Genomic DNA, 27,500 nt, shown 5'->3' with positions numbered 1-27,500 from the left:
ACACACACACACACACAGACATAGACACACACACACACACACACACACACACACACACACACACACACACACAGACATAGACACACACACAGACATAGACACACACACACACACACACACACACACACACACACACACACACACACATAGACACACACACACACACACACACACACACACACACACACACACACACACACACACACACAGACATAGACACACACACACACACACACACACACAGACACACACACACACACACACACACACACACACACACACACACACACACACACACACACACACACACACACACACACACACACACTCTCACACTAAGGAGGAGCAGTATGTCCTGTATGTGTCTTACCAGCTTGTATTTCTAGATGGAGCGTCTACTCCAGGTCATGCTAACGCTAATGTTCATTTCCAGCCAATAGAAAATGAAATGAAAAAGGACACGTTACTTAGACCCCCCGACAGAAACCACTAAAACCTGATCCAGAACCAGAACTACTTTAAGGATTTGGTGATTGGTGATTTTCATTGTGGGTTTATTATGAGACACAAACAGAATCTGCAGATTTATTTTGGAAGTTTCCAGCCCTGATCCAGAATGAAAACCTGCAGGATTCAGTCCTGATCCAGAATGAAAACCTGCAGGATTCAGTCCTGATCCAGAATGAAAACCTGCAGGATTCAGTCCTGATCCAGAATGAAAACCTGCAGGATCCAGTCCTGATCCAGAATGAAAACCTGCAGGATCCAGTCCTGATCCAGAATGAAAACCTGCAGGATCCAGCGAGCTGTTTGTCTGAGATTTGGTTTTAGTTTCAAATCTGCAGGAAACGTCTGCGTCCGCAGATTTCGTGTGGCGCTGATTACGAGTGACAGACATCACAGCCAGTAGCCATGCAAGCTTCTTAGACCCCGCCCATGACGAGCCCGACTGAGTCCTGATTGGCTGGAAGCAGTGACCGACACACTCACCCTCCTGTCTCCACCAATAGGAGGCCAGGGCTTCTTAGGAGGCGTGGCCAGTCCAGAGTCAGGCTGAGACGGCACATTAAAAGAAACATCAACAAAGACACAGAACTGTACACACAGCACAGACTTCCTGCTTGTGTTTCACAATAAAAGTCTGACACACAGCACAGACTTCCTGCTTGTGTTTCACAATAAAAGCCTGACAGAGGGTGAGTTACCAGAGGTCTTGTTCCCAGGCTGGAGCAGCGCAGAGTTTCCAGCTCCTCAGTCATCTTGGTGGCCAGAGCCTGAAGATATCCACGAGCATCCTTCTCATCGCTCACCCTGAACACACACACACACACACACACACACACACACACACACACACACACGTTAAAGGATCACTCCCGCTTTCTGTCAACTCTGTTCCCATGAAAGAGCCCTGAAATCACCATCACCAAACCCACCAGACTCCATGTAAATAATCAGTACTTTTAGCGTGTATAGAGCCAGCATATCTCCACCAGACTCCATGTAAATAATCAGGACTTTTAGCGTGTATAGAGCCAGCATATCTCCACCAGACTCCATGTAAATAATCAGGACTTTTAGCGTGTATAGAGCCAGCATATCTCCACCAGACTCCATGTAAATAATCAGGACTTTTAGCATGTATAGAGCCAGCATATCTCCACCAGACTCCATGTAAATAATCTGGACTTTTAGCGTGTATAGAGCCAGCATATCTCCACCAGACTCCATGTAAATAATCAGGACTTTTAGCGTGTATAGAGCCAGCATATCTCCACCAGACTCCATGTAAATAATCAGGACTTTTAGCATGTATAGAGCCAGCATATCTCCACCAGACTCCATGTAAATAATCAGGACTTTTAGCATGTATAGAGCCAGCATATCTCCACCAGACTCCATGTAAATAATCAGGACTTTTAGCGTGTATAGAGCCAGCATATTTCCACCAGACTCCATGTAAATAATCAGTACTTTTAGCGTGTATAGAGCCAGCATATCTCCACCAGACTCCATGTAAATAATCAGGACTTTTAGCGTGTATAGAGCCAGCATATCTCCACATGTAAATGGGTGAATTAAGGGTTTATTTCAACCAAACCAGAGTGGTGATTGTTGGAACAGTGGAAAGATGAACCAAGACGGCTTTTGGTAGTTTTATTTAGTTTCTGTCTACTTTGAATGAAGTGTGTTTTACGATGATAAAAGTCCTGATTATTTACATGGAGTCTGGTGGGGTTGGTGATGGTGATTTCAGGGCTGTTTCAAGTTAAGCTAAAAGGATCTTCCTCCTTAACTAAAAGCTCTCTCTCTGTAGGGATTGTGTGGGACTCACCACTGGATGATCTCTGCGATCTGAGCCTCCCAGTGAGCGACACTCTCCTTCTTAGAGGACAGATCCTGCAGCTCGTCCTCCAGCTGGCGGTTCTGGGCCGTCAGTTTATCCACAAACGAACACAGCTGAGAGAACAACAGGCGTCACTAACTGAGCATGTGCAGACACAGTACAGCAGATATGATCATGTATTCATTGATCCCATGAGGCAGGGGCATCAAACTCAACTTCACTAACGGCCACACTGGAAAATAAAGAATCACATCAAGAGACATTTAATCGAAAAAGTCAAATATCTGTGACTGTATTATGGCGTGTCTCATATAGTCAGTTCTCTCTGACAGTTTGGTCGACATAAAGCCCTAAAAATGAAAAAAAAAACGCCCCAAAATGTCCGCAAAAGGACCTGGAGTTTGACACCTGTGCCATAAGGGCTACTCAACAGGACTACTGGACTTCAGGACTTTGTCACCTTGTCAGTTTCTGCCGTCAGTTTGCGGTTTTCCTCCGTCAGCAGGTTTTTCTCTCGTTCAGATTTCTCCTTCAGAGCGGAAACAGCTTCATCCATCTCGGTTTGTCTGCAGAACAAAACACACCCTGGTTCAGGACTCACCTGTCCCCCTCCCTGAGTCAGGACTCACCTGTCCCTCTCCCTGGTTCAGGACTCTCCTGTACCTCTCCCTGGTTCAGGACTTACCTGTCCCCCTCCCTGAGTCAGGACTTACCTGTCCCTCTCCCTGGTTCAGGACTCACCTGTCCCTGGTTCAGAACTCTCCTGTCCCCCTCCCTGAGTCAGGACTCACCTGTCCCTCTCCCTGGTTCAGGACTCTCCTGTCCCTCTCCCTGGTTCAGGACTCTCCTGTCCCTCTCCCTGAGTCAGGACTCTCCTGTCCCTCTCCCTGACTCAGAACTCTCCTGTCCCTCTCCCTGAGTCAGGACTCACCTGTCCCTCTCCCTGAGTCAGGACTCACCTGTCCCTCTCCCTGGTTCAGGACTCTCCTGTACCTCTCCCTGGTTCAGGACTAACCTGTCCCCCTCCCTGAGTCAGGACTTACCTGTCCCTCTCCCTGAGTCAGGACTCACCTGTCCCTCTCCCTGGTTCAGGACTCACCTGTCCCTGGTTCAGAACTCTCCTGTCCCTCTCCCTGAGTCAGGACTCTCCTGTCCCTCTCCCTGGTTCAGGACTCACCTGTCCCTGGTTCAGGACTCTCCTGTCCCTCTCCCTGAGTCAGGACTCACCTGTCCCTCTCCCTGGTTCAGGACTCACCTGTCCCTGGTTCAGGACTCACCTGTCCCTGAGTCAGGACTCACCTGTCCCCCTCCCTGGTTCAGGACTCTCCTGTCCCTGGTTCAGGACTCTCCTGTCCCTGAGTCAGGACTCACCTGTCCCCCTCCCTGAGTCAGGACTCTCCTGTCCCCATCACTGAGTCAGGACTCTCCTGTCCCCCTCCCTGAGTCAGGACTCTCCTGTCCCTCTCCCTGGTTCAGGACTCACCTGTCCCTCTCCCTGGTTCAGGACTCACCTGTCCCTGGTTCAGGACTCACCTGTCCCCCTCCCTGAGTCAGGACTCTCCTGTCCCTCTCCCTGAGTCAGGACTCACCTGTCCCTCTCCCTGGTTCAGGACTCACCTGTCCCTGGTTCAGGACTCACCTGTCCCTCTCCCCTGAGTCAGAACTCTCCTGTCCCTCTCCCTGAGTCAGGACTCAGCTGTCCCTCTCCCTGGTTCAGGACTCACCTGTCCCCCTCCCTGAGTCAGGACTCACCTGTCCCTCTCCCTGGTTCAGGACTCACCTGTCCCTCTCCCTGGTTCAGGACTCACCTGTCCCTGGTTCAGGACTCACCTGTCCCTCTCCCTGAGTCAGGACTCACCTGTCCCTCTCCCTGGTTCAGGACTCACCTGTCCCTGGTTCAGGACTCACCTGTCCCCCTCCCTGACTCAGAACTCTCCTGTCCCTCTCCCTGAGTCAGAACTCTCCTGTCCCTCTCCCTGAGTCAGGACTCACCTGTCCCTCTCCCTGGTTCAGGACTCACCTGTCCCCGAGTCAGGACTCACCTGTCCCCCTCCCTGGTTCAGGACTCTCCTGTCCCTGGTTCAGGACTCACCTGTCCCCCTCCCTGAGTCAGGACTCTCCTGTCCCCATCACTGAGTCAGGACTCACCTGTCCCCCTCCCTGGTTCAGGACTCACCTGTCCCCCTCCCTGGTTCAGGACTCTCCTGTCCCCATCACTGAGTCAGGACTCTCCTGTCCCCCTCCCTGAGTCAGGACTCTCCTGTCCCTGTCCCTGGTTCAGGACTCACCTGTACCTGTCCCTGGTTCAGGACTCACCTGTCCCTGAGTCAGAACTCACCTGTCCCTCTCCCTGGTTCAGGACTCACCTGTCCCTCTCCCTGATTCAGGACTCACCTGTACCTGGTTCAGGACTCACCTGTCCCTGGTTCAGGACTCACCTGTCCCCCTCCCTGGTTCAGGACTCACCTGTCCCTCTTGTCTTTGTCCAGCCTGTCCCGTAGTTGCAGCAGTTCCTTGTTGGCAGCGAGCTGCGCCCCCTCAGACTCGTGCAGGTCTTTGCGGAGGTTTTTGATCTCGGAGGTGTGGGCGGAGTCTCTCTGGACCAGCTCCTCCTCGTAGAACAGGACCTTCTTATCGAGCTCCGCCTTCAGACGGGCCACTTCCTGCTGAGACTCCACCCCCCAAGCAGCTGCACCCCGACCCTGCTGGGACTGACACCAGAACCAGGACGTTGTGAGGATGTTAGAGAGTGTGTGTGTGTGTGTGTATCTCTCATTGTGTGTGTGTGTGTGTGTGTGTGTGTGTGTGTGTGTATCTCTCTTGTGTGTGTGTGTGTGTGTGTGTCTCTCTCTCTGTGTCACTGTATGTGTGTGTGTGTGTGTCTGTGTCTCTGTGTGTGTGTGTGTGTGTGTGTGTGTGTGTGTCTCTCTGTCTGTGTCTCTGTGTGTGTGTGTGTGTGTCTCTCTGTGTGTGTGTGTGTGTGTCTCTCTCTCTGTGTGTGTGTGTGTGTGTGTGTGTGTGTCTCTCTCTGTGTGTGTGTGTGTGTGTGTGTGTGTGTGTGTGTGTGTGTGTGTGTGTGTGTGTGTGTGTGTGTGTCTGTCTGTGTGTGTGTGTGTGTGTGTGTCTGTCTGTGTGTGTGTGTGTGTGTGTCTGTGTCTCTGTGTGTGTGTGTGTCTGTGTGCTCTGTGTGTGTGTGTGTGTGTGTGTCTCTGTGTGTGTGTGTGTGTGTGTGTGTGTGTCTGTCTGTGTGTGTGTGTGTGTCTGTGTCTGTGTGTGTGTGTGTGTGTGTCTGTCTGTGTGTGTGTGTGTGTGTGTGTGTGTGTGTGTCTGTGTCTGTGTGTGTGTGTGTGTGTGTGTGTGTGTGTGTGTGTCTCTCTGTGTGTGTGTGTGTGTGTGTGTGTGTGTGTGTGTGTGTGTGTGTGTGTGTGTGTGTGTCTGACCTTCAGGCTCTGCAGCTCTGTCTCCAGCTGTTTGGAGTACACCTCGCTGTGCTCTCTCAGCTTCTTCTCTTTCGACGCCTCGGCCTTCGAATCGTCCAGCTGAGCCTCCAGCTGATAAACACACAAAAGGCTTTTATTCTGAAGGGTGTGTGTGTGTGTGTGTGTGTGTCTCCCTCTGGTGGTAAACAGGAAGAACTACAGCTCAGCAATACCTGATTATTATTATTATTATTATTATTATTATTATTATTATTATTATCATCATTATTATTATTATTATTGGGTTAGAACAGAAACGCTATAAACCGAGAAAAACAGAACAACCTGTCTCTCTTCTCTTCTGATATAAAACAAACTGTCTCACTCTCTTCTGATATTAAACAACACACTGTCTCACCCTCTTCTGATATTAAACAACAAACTGTCTCACTCTCTTCTGATGTTTAAGAACAACCTGTCTCACTCTCTTCTGATATTAAACAAACTGTATCACTCTCTTTGGATATTAAAGAACAACCTGTCTCACTCTCTTCTGATATCAAACAACAAACTGTCTCACTCTCTTCTGATATTAAACAACACACTGTATCACTCTCTTCTGATATTAAAGAACAACCTGTCTCACTCTCTTCTGATATCAAACTGTCTCACTCTCTTCTGATATTAAACAACAAACTGTCTCACTCATTTCTGATATTAAACAACAAACTGTCTCACTCTCTTTTGATATTAAACAAACTATCTCACTCTCTTTTGATATTAAACAACAACCTGTCTCACCTCTTTGCGGTTCTTCTCGGTCTTGCGGATCTCCTGTCTCATGGCCTCCATCTTCTGCAGGACGGCGTCCGTCTCCTCCTCTTTGTCCCGCAGCTGGCGGGACAGACGCTGTTTGGAGGATCTCAGGTCGGCCATCCTCTCCGACAGATCCGAGAACTCCTGCAGGGCCAGCTTCCTCTGGGAGTGGGCCTCCTTCAGCTCCTTGGTCTGGGTACGGAAACGCTCCAGAGAGTCTGCCAGCTGCTGCTCACACACAACCAGAACCAGGACCAGGACCAGAACCAGTCAGTTTACATAAGATCCTAACAGACACGCTCACTCAGGACCAGAACCAGGACCAGAACCAGAGAGGTTGACATCAACAGACACCAGGAGACCTGCAAGCTAACCTGGTTTCTGTGTCTGATGGGACACCAACCTCTGAAACTGGTCCAGAATTAAACCAGAACCAAGCTGTAATGTAACCCTACAGGACTAATGTTCAGCAGCAGTTAGAGTCACTAAAAGTTCTGTTGTTGCTGCTGACAGACTCAGATTATTATTCTAAGTGTCTGACAACATTATGAAAGGATCCCTACAGAGATAGACCTTTTAGTTAAAGAGTAAGATCCTTTTAGTTTAACATGAAACAGCCCCGAAATCGGCATCACCAAACCGACCAGACTCCATGTAAATAATCAGGACTTTTAGCCTGTATAGAGCCATTCCCTCTACTACAACTCCCAGCATGCACCTTGCCTGGACTAGCCTGTAGCCTCAGTAGAGTAGTTGTTGACACGTTTGTGCACAGAGTTAAAGACACAGACTGTTAGAGATAGATAAGATATATGAAGTGACAGCTTGCTTCAGTTTCTTTATTAAAACCAGTTGCATCCAAACTGCTGTTTTAGTATTTCGGTCTCTCATGTGTTAATCATGGAAGCTGAGTGACCTTGCAAAGAGCACAGGATGCATCCCTGAGAGCAGAACGCATAATGTGAGGAGACTGAAGAAAGCTACTGATTGCATGAACCGAATAACTAACTTGACTCCCAACTCCTTTAAAAAGACACTGTTGTGAACAATCTTCAGTCATTTTCTGTACTTATGCTGAAGTACTGTATACTGACTCTACTTAATGCAAGTAAACAAACTCCAAAGATAACTCTTCCATTCTTTGATAAATAATTATCCTAACAAAGACACTTCATTCAAAGTGGACAGAAACTGAATCAAACTATCAAAAGCCGTCTTGGTTCATCTCTCCACTGTTCCAACAATCACCACTCTGGTTTGGTTGAAATAAACCCTTAATTCATCCATTTACATGTGGAGATATGCTGGCTCTATACACGCTAAAAGTCCTGATTATTTACATGGAGTCTGGTGGAAATATGCTGGCTCTATACACGCTAAAAGTCCTGATTATTTACATGGAGTCTGGTGGAGATATGCTGGCTCTATACACGCTAAAAGTCCTGATTATTTACATGGAGTCTGGTGGAAATATGCTGGCTCTATACACGCTAAAAGTCCTGATTATTTACATGGAGTCTGGTGTAGTTTGGTGATGGTGATTTTGGGGCTCTTTCATGTTAAACTAAAAGGATCTTACTCTTTAACTAAAAGGTCTATCTCTGTAGGGATCCTTTCATAATGTTCTCAGACTCAATAATAATCTGAGTCTGTCAGCAGCAAAAACAGGTAGAAACCCCCCCCCCAAATTGCCCTTTAACCCTGATCCTAAAAGACGTGGGATGTGAATACCTTGTGGACTTCGTCCTTCTCCTGTCTCAGCGTCTTCACCTGTCTCTCCAGCGTCTTCAGTTTGGAGGCGGAGCTCTCGTAGTCCTGTCTGAGTGTGACAGCTTCCTCCAGCTGGTGCTCCAGCCTATCAGAGTCTATCACACACACACACAATCAATCAATCAACCAATCTTTATTTACTTTATTCATTCACAGCACTTTATATACACATGTAAATGTAACACAGAGTGGTTCATACAACACACACACACACACACACACAGACAGACAGACACACACACACACACACACACACACACACACACACACACACACACACCTGCCAGCTTCTTCTTGAGCCGTTCGATCTCCTCGTTGAGTTTCTTGATCTCTTTGTCTCGGCTCAGAGTTCCTCCTCGAGCCGGAGACTGCAGCGCCTGGGTCGACTCTGCAATGACAAGGTCAGAGGTCAGGGGTCAGAGGTCAGGGGACAGGAGCACAGGCTCCAGTTCCTGCTGATACTGATACCAGTGTTTTAGATCGTATGGGAGGCTTGGTCAAGGTTAAAGGAGAACTCCAACGTTTACGTTAGTCTTGATCTCTGAGCCCTGTTGCTGCTGCACACCATGATTGGTTGTCTTTATTTGGGGTGTGAACACACTGTGATGGTGAGGGAGCTTAACGTGCTCATATTCTGCTCATTTTCAGGTTCATAATTGTATTTTGAGGTTGTACCAGAATAGGTTTACATGGTTTCATATTTTAGTTGTTCTGCTCATTGATGCAGCTCCTCTTTTCACCCTGTTTTCAGGTCTCTGTTTTAGCTACAGAGTGAGACCTCTCACTGCTGGAACATCTTTGTTGGCAGTCGCACATGCTCAGTAGCTAGGTAAGGACTACATGCTCAGTAGCTAGGTAAGGACTACACGCTCAGTAGCTAGGTAAGGACTACACGCTCAGTAGCTAGGTAAGGACTACACGCTCAGTAGCTAGGTAAGGACTACACGCTCAGTAGCTAGGTAAGGACTACATGCTCAGTAGCTAGGTAAGGACTACACGCTCAGTAGCTAGGTAAGGACTACACGCTCAGTAGCTAGGTAAGGACTACACGCTCAGTAGCTAGGTAAGGACTACATGCTCAGTAGCTAGGTAAGGACTACGTGCTCAGTAGCTAGGTAAGGACTACACGCTCAGTAGCTAGGTAAGGACTACATGCTCAGTAGCTAGGTAAGGACTACATGCTCAGTAGCTAGGTAAGGACTACACGCTCAGTAGCTAGGTAAGGACTACATGCTCAGTAGCTAGGTAAGGACTACATGAGCTAGCTAGGTAAGGACTACATGCTCAGTAGCTAGGTAAGGACTACATGCTCAGTAGCTAGGTAAGGACTACACGCTCAGTAGCTAGGTAAGGACTACATGCTCAGTAGCTAGGTAAGGACCACACGCTCAGTAGCTAGGTAAGGACTACACGCTCAGTAGCTAGGTAAGGACTACACGCTCAGTAGCTAGGTAAGGACTACACGCTCAGTAGCTAGGTAAGGACTACACGCTCAGTAGCTAGGTAAGGACTACACGCTCAGTAGCTAGGTAAGGACTACATCAGCTAGCTAGTGGTTTCTCCTCTCGTCTCAGCTAGTGCTAGAGCCCAATGTCACAGATTCTTCACTTTTAATCCCTGGAACATGACCTTGTTAGAGGTCTTGATTGTGAGGATATTGTGAACTAAAGTGAGTTTGTATATTTAAAGTCCTGATAGAAGGCCAGCATGTCAGCTCCATAACATGATGCCTTCGTGGGAAACGTTGGCCTATATTTATTAAACATGCCTACACAGGCAAGCACACTGCTAACACTAATGAGTGCTCGTAACAGCTGGTAGTTTATTGGTTACATTAAGTTATATATAAACATTAGTGGATCTGTTTCAATTGTCTTGAACATTTATTATTAAAATGCGCTGAATGATGGGGACTTTAATGCAAGGGAGGGGCACATGAACGTTGTTGCCCAGGGCAATGGTGTGTGTGTGTGTGTGTGTCTGTGTGTGCCAGTGTGTGTGTGTGTGTGTGTGTGTCTGTGTCTTTGTGTATGTGTGCCTGTGTGTGTGTGTGTGTGTGTGTGTGTGTGTGTGTGTGTGTGTGTGCCTGTGTGCCTGTGTGTGTGTGCCTGTGTGTGTGTGTGTGTGTGTGTGTGTGTGTGTCTCACCCTGCAGTTTGCGGTTCAGCTCCTGTTTCTCCTCCTCCAGGCGCCGGATCCTCCTCTCGAACGCCTCCACATCCTGCCCGCCCCCTACCCCACCGTCCTCCGCCCGGCTGACCGAGCTGCGGTCGGCGAAGCAGCTGTCGGTGGTGTAGGTGAAGCCCACGAAGGGGAGGTGCTGGCCGGTGAAGCCGGTATGGGACACCGGGGGGCTCAGCTCCTGCAGGAACAAGACAGAAAACAGCTGCTGCTAGGGGCAGGAATCACCAGAGACCTCACCATACGATATCATCACGATACTTATGTCACGATATCACCACGATACTTATGCCACGATATCACCACGATACTTATGCCACGATATCACCACGATACTTATGCCACGATATCACCACGATACTTATGCCACGATATCACCACGATACTTATGCCACGATATCATCACGATACTTGTGTCACCATACGATATCACGATACTTGTGTCACCATACGATATCACGATACTTGTGTCACCATACAATATCACCACGATACTTGTGTCACCATACAATATCACCACGATACTTATGTCACGACATCATCACGATACTTATGTCTCCATACGATCATCACGATACTTGTGTCACCATATATCATCACAATACTTATGTCACGACATCATCACGATACTTGTGTCACCATATATCATCACAATACTTGTGTCACCATATATCATCACAATACTACGATACTTGTGTCACCATACCATATCACGATACTTGTGTCACCATATATCATCACAATACTTGTGTCACCATACCATATCACGATACTTATGTCACCATATGATATCACGATACTTGTGTCACCACACGATATCACGATACTTGTGTCACCACACGATATCACGATACTTGTCACCATACCATATCACGATACTTGTGTCACCATATAATATCACAATGCTTGTGTCACCATACCACGATACTTGTGTCACCATATATCATCACGATACTTGTGTCACCACACGATATCACGATACTTGTGTCACCATACCATATCACGATACTTGTGTCACCATACCATATCACAATACTTATGTCACCATACCACGATACTTGTGTCACCATATATCATCACAATACTTGTGTCACCATATATCATCACAATACTTGTGTCACCATACCATATCACGATACTTGTGTCACCACACGATATCACGATACTTGTGTCACCATATAATATCACGATACTTATGTCACCATACCACGATACTTGTGTCACCATACCATATCACGATACTTGTGTCACCATACCATATCACCACGATACTTGTGTCACCATACCATATCACCACGATGCTTATGTCACCATACAATATTATCGCGATGCTTATGTCACGATACTTATGTCACCATAAGATATCATCACGATACGATATCACGATACTTATGTCACGATATCATCACAATGCTTATGTCACGATATCATCACGATGCTTATGTCACGATACAATATTATTGCAATTTTAAACATATTGCAATATTCTGCGATATATTGCAATCCATTACGTTTTTTCCAACTTCAAACTTTTCCCAATTTCAAGCTTTGTCAACATCTGTTTAATCTAAAAAGATCCATTTCTCTTTCTGATCATCTCACTTCACTGTTATTGCTGCTAAATGGGATAGTCAAGCAGACAGACTGACCATCACATGTATAATAATAGATCCATACTTGGCGTCTGTGTATCGATACAGTATTGCCACGAAAAATATCACGATACATCAGGGGCTTTCAGACCGGAGGGGTTTCTGCAGTTCTTAGAGCTAAACGTTCCTAGAACCCTTTCTTCGTCATGTTCCGACAGGAAACATTTGGGGATTTTTAAGTTCCTCTGGCCGCTGTAGCGTACTGTTTTAGCTCCTACTCCAGAGCAGGGCCTTTCCCCTTCTCCCTTCTCCTAGGTGGACTTGATTGGTCAAACTTATAAGTCCCGCCCACTGCCAACTCAGAACTTGCAGGCAGAGCAACAACGGGACATTTTTAACAGTTTTCACCATCTTATTCATCATTAAATTCACTTCTGACGTTTTAGGAAAGAAATGAACTGTTTATATTTCTAATATAGGCAGTCTTGATGCAAATTGATGCCGAATTGACAATTTGCTTCAAAGTTTTCGAAGTTGAGAAGCTCCATGAAGTGAGGTGACAGCCAGCAGGCGGCTGCCCCGGCCACTAGCTCGTCTCTGGGCCAGTCCTGCTCAGACACCTCGCTGTGAGCTGGAGGTCTGTCAGACCGCTCTCGTAAATCAGAGGCTTTTATTTTGCCGTTGACAGTTCGTTTGTTTAAATATCACAACACATGTCCATCATAAGATTAACGGGAACCTGTGGTTAGCTGTCTTTTCAGAGTTAAACTCCACAAGCGTGTCCTGCGGCTCACCGGCAAAGACCGTTGCCGTGCTTGCATCACTCCCTTACCCCTCCTACCAGTCCCTATGGCCACTGGGCCAGTGGGAATGCAAACGAAAAAAAAGATTTTGGGGGAGAGTAGTTCTTAGAACTGCTTAGAAGTGTACTTTTCCTCTAAAAAGTACAAGTACTATCCGGTCGGAAAGCACCTTACGCTGTATCGATATTCTCCCCCACCCCTACAAGACAGAACTCTGTTCTTTCAGGCCTAGAAGAGACGTTTTGGTGTTTTAATTAACGGTTCCTTCACATGTTCAACGTCTGTGATCAGTTTCCAGTAGGGATGCACTGAATCCAGATTTTTGGGGTTCTGCTGAGTCCTGAACCCCCTGGTTGAGATTCTGCTGAGTCCTCGTCCCGTCCTCAGTCCATGAACACAGTCAACACGTTAATGAAGTAAACAGTGACTGTCCTTCCTTTGCCGTAGCTGAAGTTGCTGCATTCTGGCTGCTGTCTGTAGATTCCTTCATGCTCAGCTCGTATTCTTCCAGATGTTTCATACCAGATGTTGTAACAGCGGTGATGTTGTGTATTGTTTAGGGTCCTCGCCACCACCAGACTAATCAGCATTGCAGATTGAACATGTAGCTGGACTTGAATGGCCTTCTTTTGACTGAAAGTACTGCCAAACAACCCTTTTTCTGCTCACCAGTTCCATTTCCACTTCCTCTCAGCCTGCTGCATTGAAGCTCCACCTACGTAAACACCTTCCTGTAATCAACGGCGCCGTCATTACGGCGACCAGCGTAGCGCGGAGTGACAGCGTAGGGTTCAGTTCACCGGGAAAAATTCTAGATACAGTGCATCCCTGGTTTCCACTCCTTTCTATCTCCTGAGCCGACACTAAGCTGGTTTGGAGATTTGATTGCTGATTCATTCACATAAAGGGGGCGTGTTCGAACAGCATGTCCAATCGCAAACATGGACAAAACTACGAGAGGCAAATATTTTACGCAACAGGAGCAGACAATAATCTTACAAAAATATGAGGAATACAGACATATAATCCATGCAATAAACAACACAGTCACTGCTACCAAATCAAGGAGGGAAAGCTGGCAGAAAATAACAGATGCTGTAAATGCGTTAGATGCGCAGATCTGACCATATTTACACTGCAGTGCAATCCATAACGTTAAACTTGCTGTATTATTTCAGTTGCAACCCTGGCAATGGCAAAAGATCGTGGGAGCAAATACAAAATAAATATAAAAACATAATTCAAACCGGTAAGTAGCAGTAGCAATACATGTACAGGCACATATTTTAAGGCCAACGAGTACAAGGCTGAATTGCCTGAGTCAGTCTCTTTTGTAGGATATTGGTATACAAAGGGCCTATAGAACAATGAAATAGCTTGCAGCCACCTGGAGGGGGCCCTCCTCCACAGGCCTTCACTCCTGCTGAGGAGCTGGCCCTCTCCATCTCCAGCCACATACTTAGTAGAAAGCAACGAAAACGTCAGAAAAAGTGACAAAATGTTGACAAAAAGGGACAGAAAGATTGAAAGATTTGGATAAAAAGGTGGTATGAAGCAGGTATTTTAAGCTCTGTCTGTAGACGAACATTTGAACTGACTGAAACATTGCCTCGCCTAAAGGAAGAACGTCTACAACAATCATAAATATAACTTTGAAAAGTTTAAATTAAAAATAAATAAATAAAAATGGGGTTTTTAACATGATTCTGCTGTTCTGGAGCCTGTGGTGTGTCCTCACCGCTAGGGCTGGGCGATAAGGAGAAAATCAAATATCACAATATGTTTGACCAAATACCTCGATATCGGTACCACAACGATATTGTAGTGTTGACTATCGGTGCTTTCACAAAATATTCACACAATGAGATGTTAGATGAATAATCATCATAATGTGGATATAAAGACTAAGTGATTAAAGGTAAATAATAGAACAGTTACAGCAGTCTGGTGAGGTCAGACAATGACATCACTTCACTGTAACGCAGCCTTTACAACCAGGAGAAGACACGTATGTCATATTACCATGTTACCATATCTAGTCTCATCTCACCATATCCATATGATATCCATATACTGACCAGCTCTAGATCAAAATAACGTGACCATCTCACGAACTGCTGTTGTTATTTTATGTTTGTTTTTAACATGATTCTGGTGTTCGGGAGCGTGTGAGCGTGGCCTGTGTCCTCACCGGGTTCTTCAGGACGTCGTCGTCCACGTCGAAGTTGGACGTGTCTGTTGGTGAGGAGACGTCGGGGATGTAGGGCGCGGCGGCGGCCCGGATGTTGTCCCAGTCGATGCCGCTGAAGAACGGATGCTGCTGGAAGTCAGAGATGCCGTTGGAGCCGAGACGGCGCTCTCTGGAGCAGAGCAGCCGCTGGATCAGATCCCTGGCGTCCTCAGACACGTCGGCCACTGAGGACGGGAACTGGAAACGCTCCTGACACACAACAACAAGCTATTATTATTATGGGTTATCACACATCCAGACATGGAGAGGTTATTCAGTTATAACTAGTAAACTGTAATATTGAATGTCTCATACGGAGACTTTCTCCTCTTTATTCCATCTGCTAGACAACAGAAACAGGTCTAATATATACTATAGATATGATGGGTGGAGTCCTCATGGGAAGAGGAAGGGGACGGACAGACAGAGAAAGAGAGAGAGAAGGACAGAGAGAGAGAGACAGAGAGAGAGAGAGACAGAGAGAGAGACAGAGAGAGAGACAGAGAGAGAGACAGAGAGAGAGAGAGACAGAGAGAGAGACAGAGAGAGAGAGACAGAGAGAGAGAGAGAGACAGAGACAGACAGAGAGAGAGACAGAGAGAGAGAAAGACAGAGAGAGAGAGAGAGAGAGAGAGAGAGAGAGAGAGAGAGAGAGACAGAGAGAGAGACAGAGACAGAGAGAGACAGAGAGAGAGAATGAGGACGTTGGTGTCTGTCCTTTGAGATGTTCAGATTTAGAAAAGAGGACGAGAGTCTGGAGACAAACACGTAACCTGGAAACATCTGAAGTCTCTCCAGCTTTTTATTATTACAATCTCTCCATCAGAACAAATCTAGCAGAGAGAGAGAGATGAGCCCAGAGAGAGAGATGAGCTCAGAGAGAGAGATGAGCCCAGAGAGAGAGATGAGCTCAGAGAGAGAGATGAGATGAGCTCAGAGAGAGAGATGAGCCCAGAGAGAGAGATGAGATGAGCTCAGAGAGAGAGATGAGATGAGCTCAGAGAGAGAGATGAGAGGAGCCCAGAGAGAGAGATGAGCTCAGAGAGAGAGATGAGATGAGCTCAGAGAGAGAGATGAGATGAGCTCAGAGAGAGAGATGAGCCCAGAGAGAGAGATGAGATGAGCTCAGAGAGAGAGATGAGCCCAGAGAGAGAGATGAGCTCAGAGAGAGAGATGAGCCCAGAGAGAGAGATGAGCTCAGAGAGAGAGATGAGATGAGCCCAGAGAGAGAGATGAGATGAGCAGAGATGAGAGAGATGAGAGATGAGATGAGAGAGATGAGATGAGCTCAGAGAGAGAGATGAGATGAGGGATGAGAGAGATGAGATGAGCCCAGAGAGAGAGATGAGATGAGCCCAGAGAGAGAGATGAGCTCAGAGAGAGAGATGAGATGAGCTCAGAGAGAGAGATGAGATGAGCTCAGAGAGAGAGAAATGTTCAGCGTGAGGAGGTTTGGATGTGACAGCGTCTGACCTCGTGATTCATGATCTTCCCGTAGGTTTCCACCAGCGACTCGGCGTAGAATGGCGTTTCTCCGTACAGCATCTCGTACATGCACACGCCCAGAGACCACCAGTCACACTCGGGCCCGTAGCGGCCCATCCCGTCCTCCATGGCCTGCAGGATCTCCGGGGAGATGTAGTCCGGGGTTCCCACAGCCACCGATGACTGCACCTGCACAGACGGGACACACGGGTTAGGGTTAGCCCTTTAAAGGTCCTATGACTTTTATATAGACCTTAGTGGTCCCCTAATACTGTATCTGAAGTCTCTTTATATAGACCTTAGTGGTCCCCTAATACTGTATCTGAAGTCTCTTTATATAGACCTTAGTGGTCCCCTAATACTGTATCTGAAGTCTTTTATATAGACCTTAGTGGTCCCCTAATACCTTTTTGACACTTAAATAAGCCCAAATAAAGAAATTAGCATAATAGTCATGTGGCAGTTGAAGGTAATCTTCCATTAGGAGGGGGCTGAAACATGCAGTATTCCTTGAGTACTCTCTCCGGTTAATCCGGCTCTGGGTGGTTTTGAGGATGATGTCACTTCCTGTCTTTGTCCTGTATATTTCCTGTTTGTCTCCCTCCTGGTCAGTCACCCTGAAGGAGGCCTATGTGCTGCATCAGCCCTATCAATAAAGGCTTTTTATGGATGTGTGTCTGTGTGTGGGGGTATGGTGAAGGGTATGTGATGATGTGGGGGTATGGTGAAGGGTATGTGATGATGTGGGGGGGGTATGGTGAAGGGTATGTGATGATGGGGGGTATGGTGAAGGGTATGTGATGATGTGGGGGTATGGTGAAGGGTATGTGATGATGTGGGGGTATGGTGAAGGGTATGTGATGTGTGTCTAAGTCCTGTTTACCTGTCTTGCTGTCTCTGTGTCTGGGTTACCTGTCTCTCTGTGTCTACCTGTCTCTCTCTCTGTCTCTGTGTCTGGTTTCATGTAGAGCTGGTCAATGTATGGATATCATATGGATATGGTGAGATGAGACTAGATATGGTAACATGGTAATATGACATACGTGTCTTCTCCTGGTTGTAAAGGCTGCGTTACAGTGAAGTGATGTCATTGTCTGACCTCACCAGACTGCTGTAACTGTTCTATTATTTACCTTTAATCACTTAGTCTTTATATCCACATTATGATGATTATTCATCTAACATCTCATTGTGTGAATATTTTGTGAAAGCACCGATAGTCAACACTACAATATCGTTGTGGTACCGATATCGAGGTATTTGGTCAAAAATATTGTGTAGTATAACCTGTACTAATATGTGGTAGACTATTTAGACTCTCATTCCCCCTGGTGTCTGTATCTGTGTGTGTGTGTGTGTGTCTCTGTGTGTGTGTGTGTGTGTCTCTCTGTGTGTGTGTGTGTGTGTGTGTGTGTGTGTGTGTGTGTGTGTGTGTGTGTGTGTGTGTGTGTGTGTGTGTGTGTGTGTGTCTGTCTGTTTGTGTATGTCTCTGTGTATGTGTGTGTGTGTGTGTCTGTGTGTGTGTGTGTATGTCTCTGTGTGTGTGTGTGTGTATGTATGTGTGTGTGTGTCTCTGTGTGTGTGTGTGTGTGTGTGTGTGTGTGTGTGTATATGTGTGTGTGTGTGTATGTGTGTGTGTGTGTGTCTGTGTGTGTGTGTGTGTGTGTGTGTGTGTGTGTGTTACCGTGCCGTCCTCCATCATACGGAGACAGGATCCGAAGTCAGCGAGGCGGATGTGTCCGTTAACGTCCAGCAGCACGTTGTCTGGTTTAATGTCTCTGTGACACAAAGACACAAAAAATTAAACCGTAACACATTCAAATCATTATGAAACATCACACACACTACTCCCAGATGTCACTTTTAGAGACATCCAGACACTACAGATGTTTCTGTTCTGTTCCAGTCACAGTGTGTTCAGACTCAGGGCGGACTTATAACTCATAACTGTGTCTGTCTGTGTGTGTGTGTGTGTGTGTGTGTGTGTGTGTGTGTGTGTGTGTGTGTGTGTGTGTGTGTGTGTGTGTAGGAAGCTGAAGTCAGTTAGAGTGTGTTCAGACTCAGGGGCGGACTCATAACTCATAACTGTGTGTGTGTGTGTGTGTGTGTGTGTGTGTGTGTGTGTGTGTGTGTGTGTGTGTGTGTGTGTGTGTGTGTGTGTGCGTGCGTGTGTGTGTGTGTAGGAAGCTGAAATCAGTTAGAGTGTGTTCAGATACAGTGTGTGTGTGAACAGGAAGGAAGGCTGGACAGGACATAACTACATTTCCAAGAGGACACTGCTGCCAGGAAAAGCCCACTTCCTCTGACACACACTGTAACGAATCCAACGTGAAACACCGTCAGTGACGGGAAAACCACACACACACACACACACACACACACAGACAGACAGACAGACAGACAGACTGACAGACACACAAACACACACACATTCACACAGACAGACACACACGCACGCACGCACGCACGCCCCTCCCCGTGGTATGTAACCATGGTATCAGTGTACCTGTGGATGTAGTTCTGCTGGTGGATGGAGTGGATGGCGAGCACCATCTCCGCCACGTAGAACTTGGACATGTCCTCCGGAAGACGGTCCTCGAACTTACTGAGCAGGGTCAGCAGGTCTCCGCCCACGTAGTAATCCATTACTAGGTACTGAAACACACAGAGTAATCCATTACTAGGTACTGAAACACAAGGGTATTGCACTTTGCACTACAAACGTTAGCCTAGCAGCCAGCTTCCTTCTGCTTATAGCGTTCACGTTTCGTAGCCTAAAACAAAGCAGCTAACGTTGGCAGAGAGGGCAACAAGTTAGCGGACAGCCGAGTCTGCTCCCTGTCTGCTCCCTGGCTGCTCCCTGGCTGCTCCCTGGCTGCTCCCTGGCTGCTCCCTGGCTGCTCCCTGGCTGCTCCCTGGCTGCTCCCTGGCTGCTCCCTGTCTGCTCCCTGTCTGCTCCCTGGCTGCTCCCTGTCTGCTCCCTGTCTGCTCCCTATCTGCTCCCTGGCTGCTCCCTGTCTGCTCCCTGTCTGCTCCCTGTCTGCTCCCTATCTGCTCCCTGGCTGCCCCCTATCTGCTCCCTGTCTGCTCCCTGGCTGCTCCCTGGCTGCTTCCTGTCTGCTCCCTGTCTGCTCCCTGGCTGCTCCCTGGCTGCTCCCTGTCTGCTCCCTGTCTGCTCCCTGTCTGCTCCCTGTCTGCTCCCTGGCTGCTCCCTGTCTGCTCCCTGTCTGCTCCCTGTCTGCTCCCTGTCTGCTCAGCTGCTACACCGCTGTGCTGCGAAGCGTCTGCACTCGGCATTGTCAGCAAACCAAAATAGAGTTAAAAAAATGTTAATTTGGGCCAGTGTACTAGTACTAGTATTATCAGTTCTGCAGTACTCACCAGGTAGTTGTCGTCCTGGAAGGCGTAATGCAGAGTGGTGATCCACTGACTGTCTCCTTTCACCAGAACGTCCCGCTCCTCTCGGAAACACGCCGTCTAAAAACACAACGTTACAGTTAGTCTGTCTGTTCAGACTTCATCTCCACTGCTACGTTCCCCCTCTCATTCCCCCTGCTCTGGTGTTTCCCCCTCTCATTCCCCCTGCTCTGGTGTTCCCCCCTCTCATTCCCCCTGCTCTGGTGTTCCCCTCTCATTCCCCCTGCTCTGGCGTTCCCCTCTCTCATTCCCCCTGCTCTGGCATTCCCCCCTCTCATTCCCCCTGCTCTGGTGTTTCCCCCTCTCATTCCCCCTCCTCTGGTGTCTCCCCTCTCATTCCCCCTGCTCTGGTGTTCCCCCCTCTCATTCCCCCTGCTCTGGTGTTCCCCCTCTCATTCCCCCTGCTCTGGTGTTTCCCCCTCTCATTCCCCCTGCTCTGGTGTTCCCCCCTCTCATTCCCCCTGCTCTGGTGTTCCCCCCTCTCATTCCCCCTGCTCTGGTGTTCCCCCCTCTCATTCCCCCTGCTCTGGTGTGTTCCCCCCTCTCATTCCCCCTGCTCTGGTGTTTCCCCCTCTCATTCCCCCTGCTCTGGTGTTTCCCCCTCTCATTACCCCTGCTCTGGTGTCTCCCCCTCTCATTCCCCCAGCTTTGGTGTGCTGCAGGATCCACCACATGGACCAGAAGCAGAACTCACCTCGGCTCGCTTTAACATCTCCCACTTGTTGAGTATCTTCATGGCGTAAACTCTCTCTGTGTGCTTCATCTTCACCACGGCAACCTGAGACACAGACACACATGATCACATGACACAGAGTAACTCAGAACTAGGGATCGACCGATATGGATTTTTAGTGCCGATGACCGATACGGGCTGCAGATTTTCTTGAGCCGATATTTTGGAGCTGATGCTGCTTTTGCTGCCTCAATTTACATCATAACAATATAAACCCTGCCTCACTGGATTTGTTTGTCTGGGTTGTTCTTAGTGTCTTCATTAATCAGAGGTGTGTTTTGGGCGTAACATGCAATCAACCAATCAGAGATCATCTCCCATTCCCTTTAAAAGCCAGGCGCGTTTGGACCTTGGAGCATTGCTGTTATGATGGAGGATTTGCACCGTAATATTTGTATTTGTAATCTTCTGCATGTCTGTGTGCTGCTGTGCGTCTCTGTGTGTGTGTGTGTGTGTGTGTGTGTGTGTGTGTAACAAGCATAGTGTGCACGTGCTGTGCACGAGCCTAGGAGCATTTTACTAATGCTCTGTTAAAATAACAATGAAATGCTGCGTTATTGACTTTAGACCAGGTTTTTGTTGGTCAATGGTGCCATCACTTCCCACTGCCTCAAGATAGCAATACTCCCAGAATGCACCTGAACACACCTCCCTGTAAGACCAGCACGCCCAGAATGCACCTGAACACACCTCCCTGTAAGACCAGCACGCCCAGAATGCACCTGAACACACCTCCCTGTAAGACCAGCACGCCCAGAATGCACCTGAACACACCTCCCTGTAAGACCAGCACGCCCAGAATGCACCTGAACACACCTCCCTGTAAGACCAGCACGCCCAGAATGCACCTGAACATACCTCCCTGTAAGACCAGCACGCCCAGAATGCACCTGAACACACCTCCCTGTAAGACCAGCACGCCCAGAATGCACCTGAACATACCTCCCTGTAAGACCAGCACGCCCAGAATGCACCTGAACACACCTCCCTGTAAGACCAGCACGCCCAGAATGCACCTGAACACACCTCCCTGTAAGACCAGCACGCCCAGAATGCACCTGAACACACCTCCCTGTAAGACCAGCACGCCCATTGGCCACAGATGCAGCAGGTGCATTTGCTATTTAAACGACGTGGGCGCTGGTCTTAAACTAGCAAGACTAGCTTCACCACGTTAGTCCATCTCTGTTGCAGATGAAACTATCAATCATTAATGAGACAATTTTAATACTTTTATTAATTATTCTGGTTGATTGACTTGCGTAGTAACCTTTTAGCTCAGGTTGTGCTGATTTTAGGGATGTGAAGCATCTGAAGCAAACTCCAGGAAATTACATCACAATAAGCAGAAATACGGAGCCTATCGTATAGTTCAAAGGGTTAAAGTGTATTAATATATAAACATTTTTTATATCGTGTTTCATTGTTTGTGTGTTTAAAACTGGTTGTGAAACAGGCAGCAGGTATGTGAGCCGAGCCACACCTGTGTATACACAAACACACGCACGCACACACGCAAACACACACACACAGCTGTGTTGATGTGTGTGTTACCGGTGTATCTGTGTATCTGTGAGGACCAGCTGAGTCTCAGAGCGACGACGGTCCTCACAGGAACAGCAACACTATCGCTCTGTGTGTGTTTATATCCTCAGGCTGCAGCCAGGTGTGGCTGTGACACACCTTTCCTCTGGTATGTACACACACACACACACACACACACACACACACACACACACACAGTGTTCTGGCAGAGAAGAGAAAAGCCTTACAGACTTTTATTTAAAATAACATGCCTCTGCTAAATAGTCTGAGGAAGGAGCTGGTTTTGGTGGAACATGTGTACGTTAAAAGTAGTTTTAGTCGTGGGACAGAAAGCTCAGATTGTCAGATAGTCTAGCTAGCGGCCTGGATTCACCAGACATGTATAAAGTACTAGAGACCCATACTTGAGCAAAAGTAGAAGTGCTCTATCAAAAAAGTGACTTGAGTAGAAGTTGCTCTTTAAGCACCACGCTTAAGTAGAAGTACTAAAGTATTCAACATTTTTTGTACTTAAGTATTGCAAGTAGTTTATTTTAAAAGTACTGAAAGTAAAAGTACAAGTATTGTGTTATGTGTGTTATTAAAGAAAGCAGTCAACAGTTTGAATATCATATTGTTTATATTATTTCTAGCTGTCTGGATTCACCCTGCAGAGATCTGAGGAGCAGTTAACAGAGTCCTGTGGCCGGGTTGGCTCAGTGGTAGAGCAGGCGCACATACACTGAGAGGTTTATGCCTCGACGCAGAGATCCAGGGTTAGAGTCCGACCTGTGATGATTTCCTGCATGTCCCCCCCCCCCTCTTATTTTAGGATAACTGTTTCTAAGTGAACACAGTCCAGCTGTTATCAGACTGACACGTTAATGATCCACAGGAATCCTTCACTTTACTGTTCACACACACACACACACACAGAGACAATCACACACACACACACACACTGTCACTCAGAACACACACACACAATCACACACACACACACACACACACACACACACACACACACACACACACACACACACACACACACACACACACACAGTCACTCAGAACACACACACACAATCACACACACACACACACACACACACACACACACACACACACACACACACACACACACACACTGTCACTCAGAACACACACACACACACACACAGAGACAATCACACACACACACAGACACACAGACACACACACACAGACACACACACACACACACACACACACACACACACACACACACACACACACACACACACACACACAGACAGACAATCACACACACACACACACACACACACACACACACACACACACAGAGACACAGACACACACACACACACACACACACAATCACACACACACACAGACAGACAGACACACACACACAGAGACAATCACACACACACACACACACACACACACACACACACACACACAGAGACACACACACAGACACACACACACACACACACACACACACACACAGTTTTCAATAAAGTTTATTGAAAACTAAAAACAGGACTGAGCTCCTGTGGGAAGAGACAGGAAGCTGCAGGTCATAAACAGGAAATGCAGAGCCACATTTAACTGGAAACACTTCCTGTTACAACACAGGAAGGAGAGAGACTCTATCTCAGTACACCCAGGGGGGGTAAGCCTCTCCTCACAACAAGTAGCTCCTATGGAGCCATGTTGATGCTACAAGCCATCACCTCCGTTAGCATCCCGTTAGCATCCCGCTAGCATCCCATTGACTGCCATTCATTCTGACGTCACTTTGACAGAGAATACCTTTACATCTGAAGCGTTTAAAGACTCTATTTGTCCGTTGTTTATTTCTAAAGAAACACGACAATGTATAAAAGGCTCCATTACCTTGTAGCTCACGTTATGGCTCCGTAGCAGACGTTTTTATAACAATAGGCTAACGATTGGGTCATAACCACGAGACTTCCTGTCTCATAGTAGAGGAGTTACCGTATAGTACAGGAGAAGCTCTCAGGCAGTTTGGACTTCCATCAGCTGTTTAAGTGTAATGACTAATGTTAACTATCATTTTAGTGATCAATAATGAGCCTGTGTCTATGTTATCTCCTTACATATACCTACGCTCTCCGTCTCTGCTAGATTGGGAATGATTGAGATTTCTCTTGGCACAGCTACCAGAAGACTTCCAACTTTCAGACAGGTTGCTCACGTCACATCTACGTCTTCAAGCTCAGTTGGAGGCTGCTCAGTAACGCTCAGCCATCACCGGGAAAGAGACGTCACTGGTCTCCGTCCAGAGACGTCACTGGTCTCCGTCCAGAGACACGGGGTCTGCTGCTCCATTATATAAACTGTCTTACTGTCTGTGGGTTTTCCCGGCTGTAAGAAGACAGGAAGTCTTACCTCTCCAAACGCTCCTCGTCCAATCACCTTCAGCATCTCAAAGTCGTCTCTGTGGAGCCGCATGTCCTTCACCGTGGTGGTGAACGGCTTCACTGGAGACACAAACACACGCCGTTATTATTATTGTTGTTGTTGTTGTTGTTGTTGTTGTTATTATTATATTATGACCTTTCATCCCCCAGCGATCAGAGATCATTTAGACTCTAATAATACCCCATCGAGCCGTGTTGCTCTCTAATAACCAATATCAGCTGATCTGTTTAGGCTGCAAAACGTGCACACAGAATGAAATATATAGGCAGTATAAATATATAGGCAGTATAAATATATAGACAGAATGAAATATATAGGCAGAATGAAATATATAGGCAGTATAAATATATACGCAGAATGAAATATATAGGCAGAATGAAATATATAGGCAGAATGAAATATATAGGCAGAATGAAATATATAGGCAGTATAAATATATAGGCAGAATGAAATATATAGGCAGAATGAAATATATAGGCAGAATGAAATATATAGGCAGTATAAATATATAGGCAGAATGAAATATATAGGCAGAATGAAATATATAGGCAGAATGAAACATATAGGCAGAATGAAATATATAGGCAGAATGAAATATATAGGCAGAATGAAACATATAGGCAGTATAAATATATAGACAGTATAAATATATAGACAGAATGAAACATATAGGCAGAATGAAATATATAGGCAGTATGAAATATATAGGCAGTATAAATATATAGACAGAATGAAATATATAGGCAGAATGAAATATATAGGCAGTATGAAACATATAGGCAGAATGAAACATATAGGCAGAATGAAACATATAGGCAGAATGAAACATATAGGCAGAATGAAACATATAGACAGTATAAAGATATAGGCAGTATAAAGATATAGGCAGAATGAAATATATAGACAGTATAAATATATAGGCAGAATGAAATATATAGGCAGTATAAATATATAGACAGTATAAAGATATAGGCAGTATAAATATATAGGCAGAATGAAATATATAGACAGTATAAATATATAGGCAGAATGAAATATATAGACAGTATAAATATATAGGCAGAATGAAATATATAGGCAGTATAAATATATAGGCAGTATAAATATATAGACAGTATAAAGATATAGGCAGTATAAATATATAGGCAGAATGAAATATACAGGCAGTATAAATATATCGACAGTATAAAGATATAGGCAGTATAAATATATAGGCAGAATGCAATATATAGGCAGTATAAATATATAGACAGAATGAAATATATAGGCAGTATAACGATATAGACAGTATAAAGATATAGACAGTATAAATATATAGACAGTATAAAGATATAGAGAGAATGAAATATATAGGCAGTATAAATATATAGCCAGAATGAAATATATAGGCAGTATAAATATATAGCCAGAATGAAATATATAGGCAGTATGAAATATATAGGCAGTATAAATATATAGGCAGAATGAAATATATAGACAGTATAAATATATAGGCAGAATGAAATATATAGACAGTATAAATATATAGGCAGTATAACGATATAGACAGTATATGGATAAAGAAATGTGTGTATTATTATCTGGATGAATGGATGAATGTGTGAGTTATTATCTGGATGAATGTGTGAGTTATTATCTGGATAAATGTGTGAGTTATTATCTGGATGAATGGATGAATGTGTGAGTTATTATCTGGATAAATGTGTGAGTTATTATCTGGATGAATGGATGAATGTGTGAGTTATTATCTGGATGAATGTGTGAGTTATTATCTGGATGAATGTGTAAGTTATCTGGATGAATGGATGAATGTGTGAGATATTATCTGGATGAATGTGTGAGTTTTTATCTGGATGAATGGATGAATGTGTGAGTTATCTGGATGAATGTGAGTTATCTGGATGAATGGATGAATGTGTGGGATATTATCTGGATGAATGTGTGAGTTATTATCTGGATGAATGTGTGGTTATTATCTGGATGAATGTGTGAGTTATTATCTGGATGAATGTGTGAGTTATTATCTGGATGAATGGATGAATGTGTGGTTATTATCTGGATGAATGTGTGAGTTATTATCTGGATGAATGTGTGAGTTATTATCTGGATGAATGGATGAATGTGTGGGATATTATCTGGATGAATGTGTGAGTTATTATCTGGATGAATGGATGAATGTGTGAGTTATCTGGATGAATGTGAGTTATCTGGATGAATGGATGAATGTGTGGTTATTATCTGGATGAATGTGTGAGTTATTATCTGGATGAATGTGTGTGTTATTATCTGGATGAATGTGTGAGTTATTATCTGGATGAATGTGTGAGTTATTATCTGGATGAATGGATGAATGTGTGAGATATTATCTGGATGAATGTGTGAGTTATTATCTGGATGAATGAATGTGTGGTTATTATCTGGATGAATGTGTGAGTTATTATCTGGATGAATGGATGAATGTGTGGGATATTATCTGGATGAATGGATGAGATATTATCTGGATGAATGTGTGGGTTATTATCTGGATGAATGTGTGTTATTATCTGGATGAATGTGTATTATCTGGATGAATGGATGAATGTGTGGGGTATTATCTGGATGAATGTGTGGGTTATTATCTGGATGAATGGATGAATGTGTGAGTTATTATCTGGATGAATGGATGAATGTGTGAGTTATTATCTGGATGAATGTGAGTTATTATCTGGAGGAATGTGTGAGTTCTCTGGATGA

The 27,500-nt window shown here is 45.8% G+C and overlaps 1 protein-coding gene across 3 annotated transcripts in view; it reads right to left on the bottom strand.

Annotated features, from left to right (window-relative positions):
* Positions 1 to 27,500, bottom strand: part of cdc42bpb (CDC42 binding protein kinase beta (DMPK-like)) — a 65,483-nt gene that overhangs the window by 30,120 nt on the left and 7,863 nt on the right. For 2 of the 3 annotated variants that reach the window (XM_078274611.1, XM_078274612.1), the window contains exons 3-19: positions 24,735 to 24,826; positions 20,754 to 20,837; positions 20,024 to 20,119; positions 19,149 to 19,297; positions 18,327 to 18,420; positions 16,631 to 16,831; positions 15,119 to 15,367; positions 10,500 to 10,713; positions 8,633 to 8,740; positions 8,314 to 8,447; positions 6,568 to 6,810; positions 5,788 to 5,898; positions 4,814 to 5,058; positions 2,808 to 2,913; positions 2,336 to 2,460; positions 1,206 to 1,311; positions 991 to 1,053 (exon numbers count right to left, since the gene is read on the bottom strand). In XM_078274611.1, the coding sequence (XP_078130737.1) occupies positions 991 to 1,053; positions 1,206 to 1,311; positions 2,336 to 2,460; positions 2,808 to 2,913; positions 4,814 to 5,058; positions 5,788 to 5,898; positions 6,568 to 6,810; positions 8,314 to 8,447; positions 8,633 to 8,740; positions 10,500 to 10,713; positions 15,119 to 15,367; positions 16,631 to 16,831; positions 18,327 to 18,420; positions 19,149 to 19,297; positions 20,024 to 20,119; positions 20,754 to 20,837; positions 24,735 to 24,826 (2,420 nt within the window). The remainder of the gene's footprint in view (positions 1 to 990; positions 1,054 to 1,205; positions 1,312 to 2,335; positions 2,461 to 2,807; positions 2,914 to 4,813; positions 5,059 to 5,787; positions 5,899 to 6,567; positions 6,811 to 8,313; positions 8,448 to 8,632; positions 8,741 to 10,499; positions 10,714 to 15,118; positions 15,368 to 16,630; positions 16,832 to 18,326; positions 18,421 to 19,148; positions 19,298 to 20,023; positions 20,120 to 20,753; positions 20,838 to 24,734; positions 24,827 to 27,500) is intronic. The other variant, XM_078274613.1, reaches the window with a different exon arrangement.

Source organism: Sander vitreus, chromosome 18 (genome assembly GCF_031162955.1).
Source record: "Sander vitreus isolate 19-12246 chromosome 18, sanVit1, whole genome shotgun sequence".
In the NCBI taxonomy this organism is placed as follows: Eukaryota; Metazoa; Chordata; class Actinopteri; order Perciformes; family Percidae; genus Sander; species Sander vitreus.
This window is presented reverse-complemented; position numbering and strand designations above follow the sequence as displayed.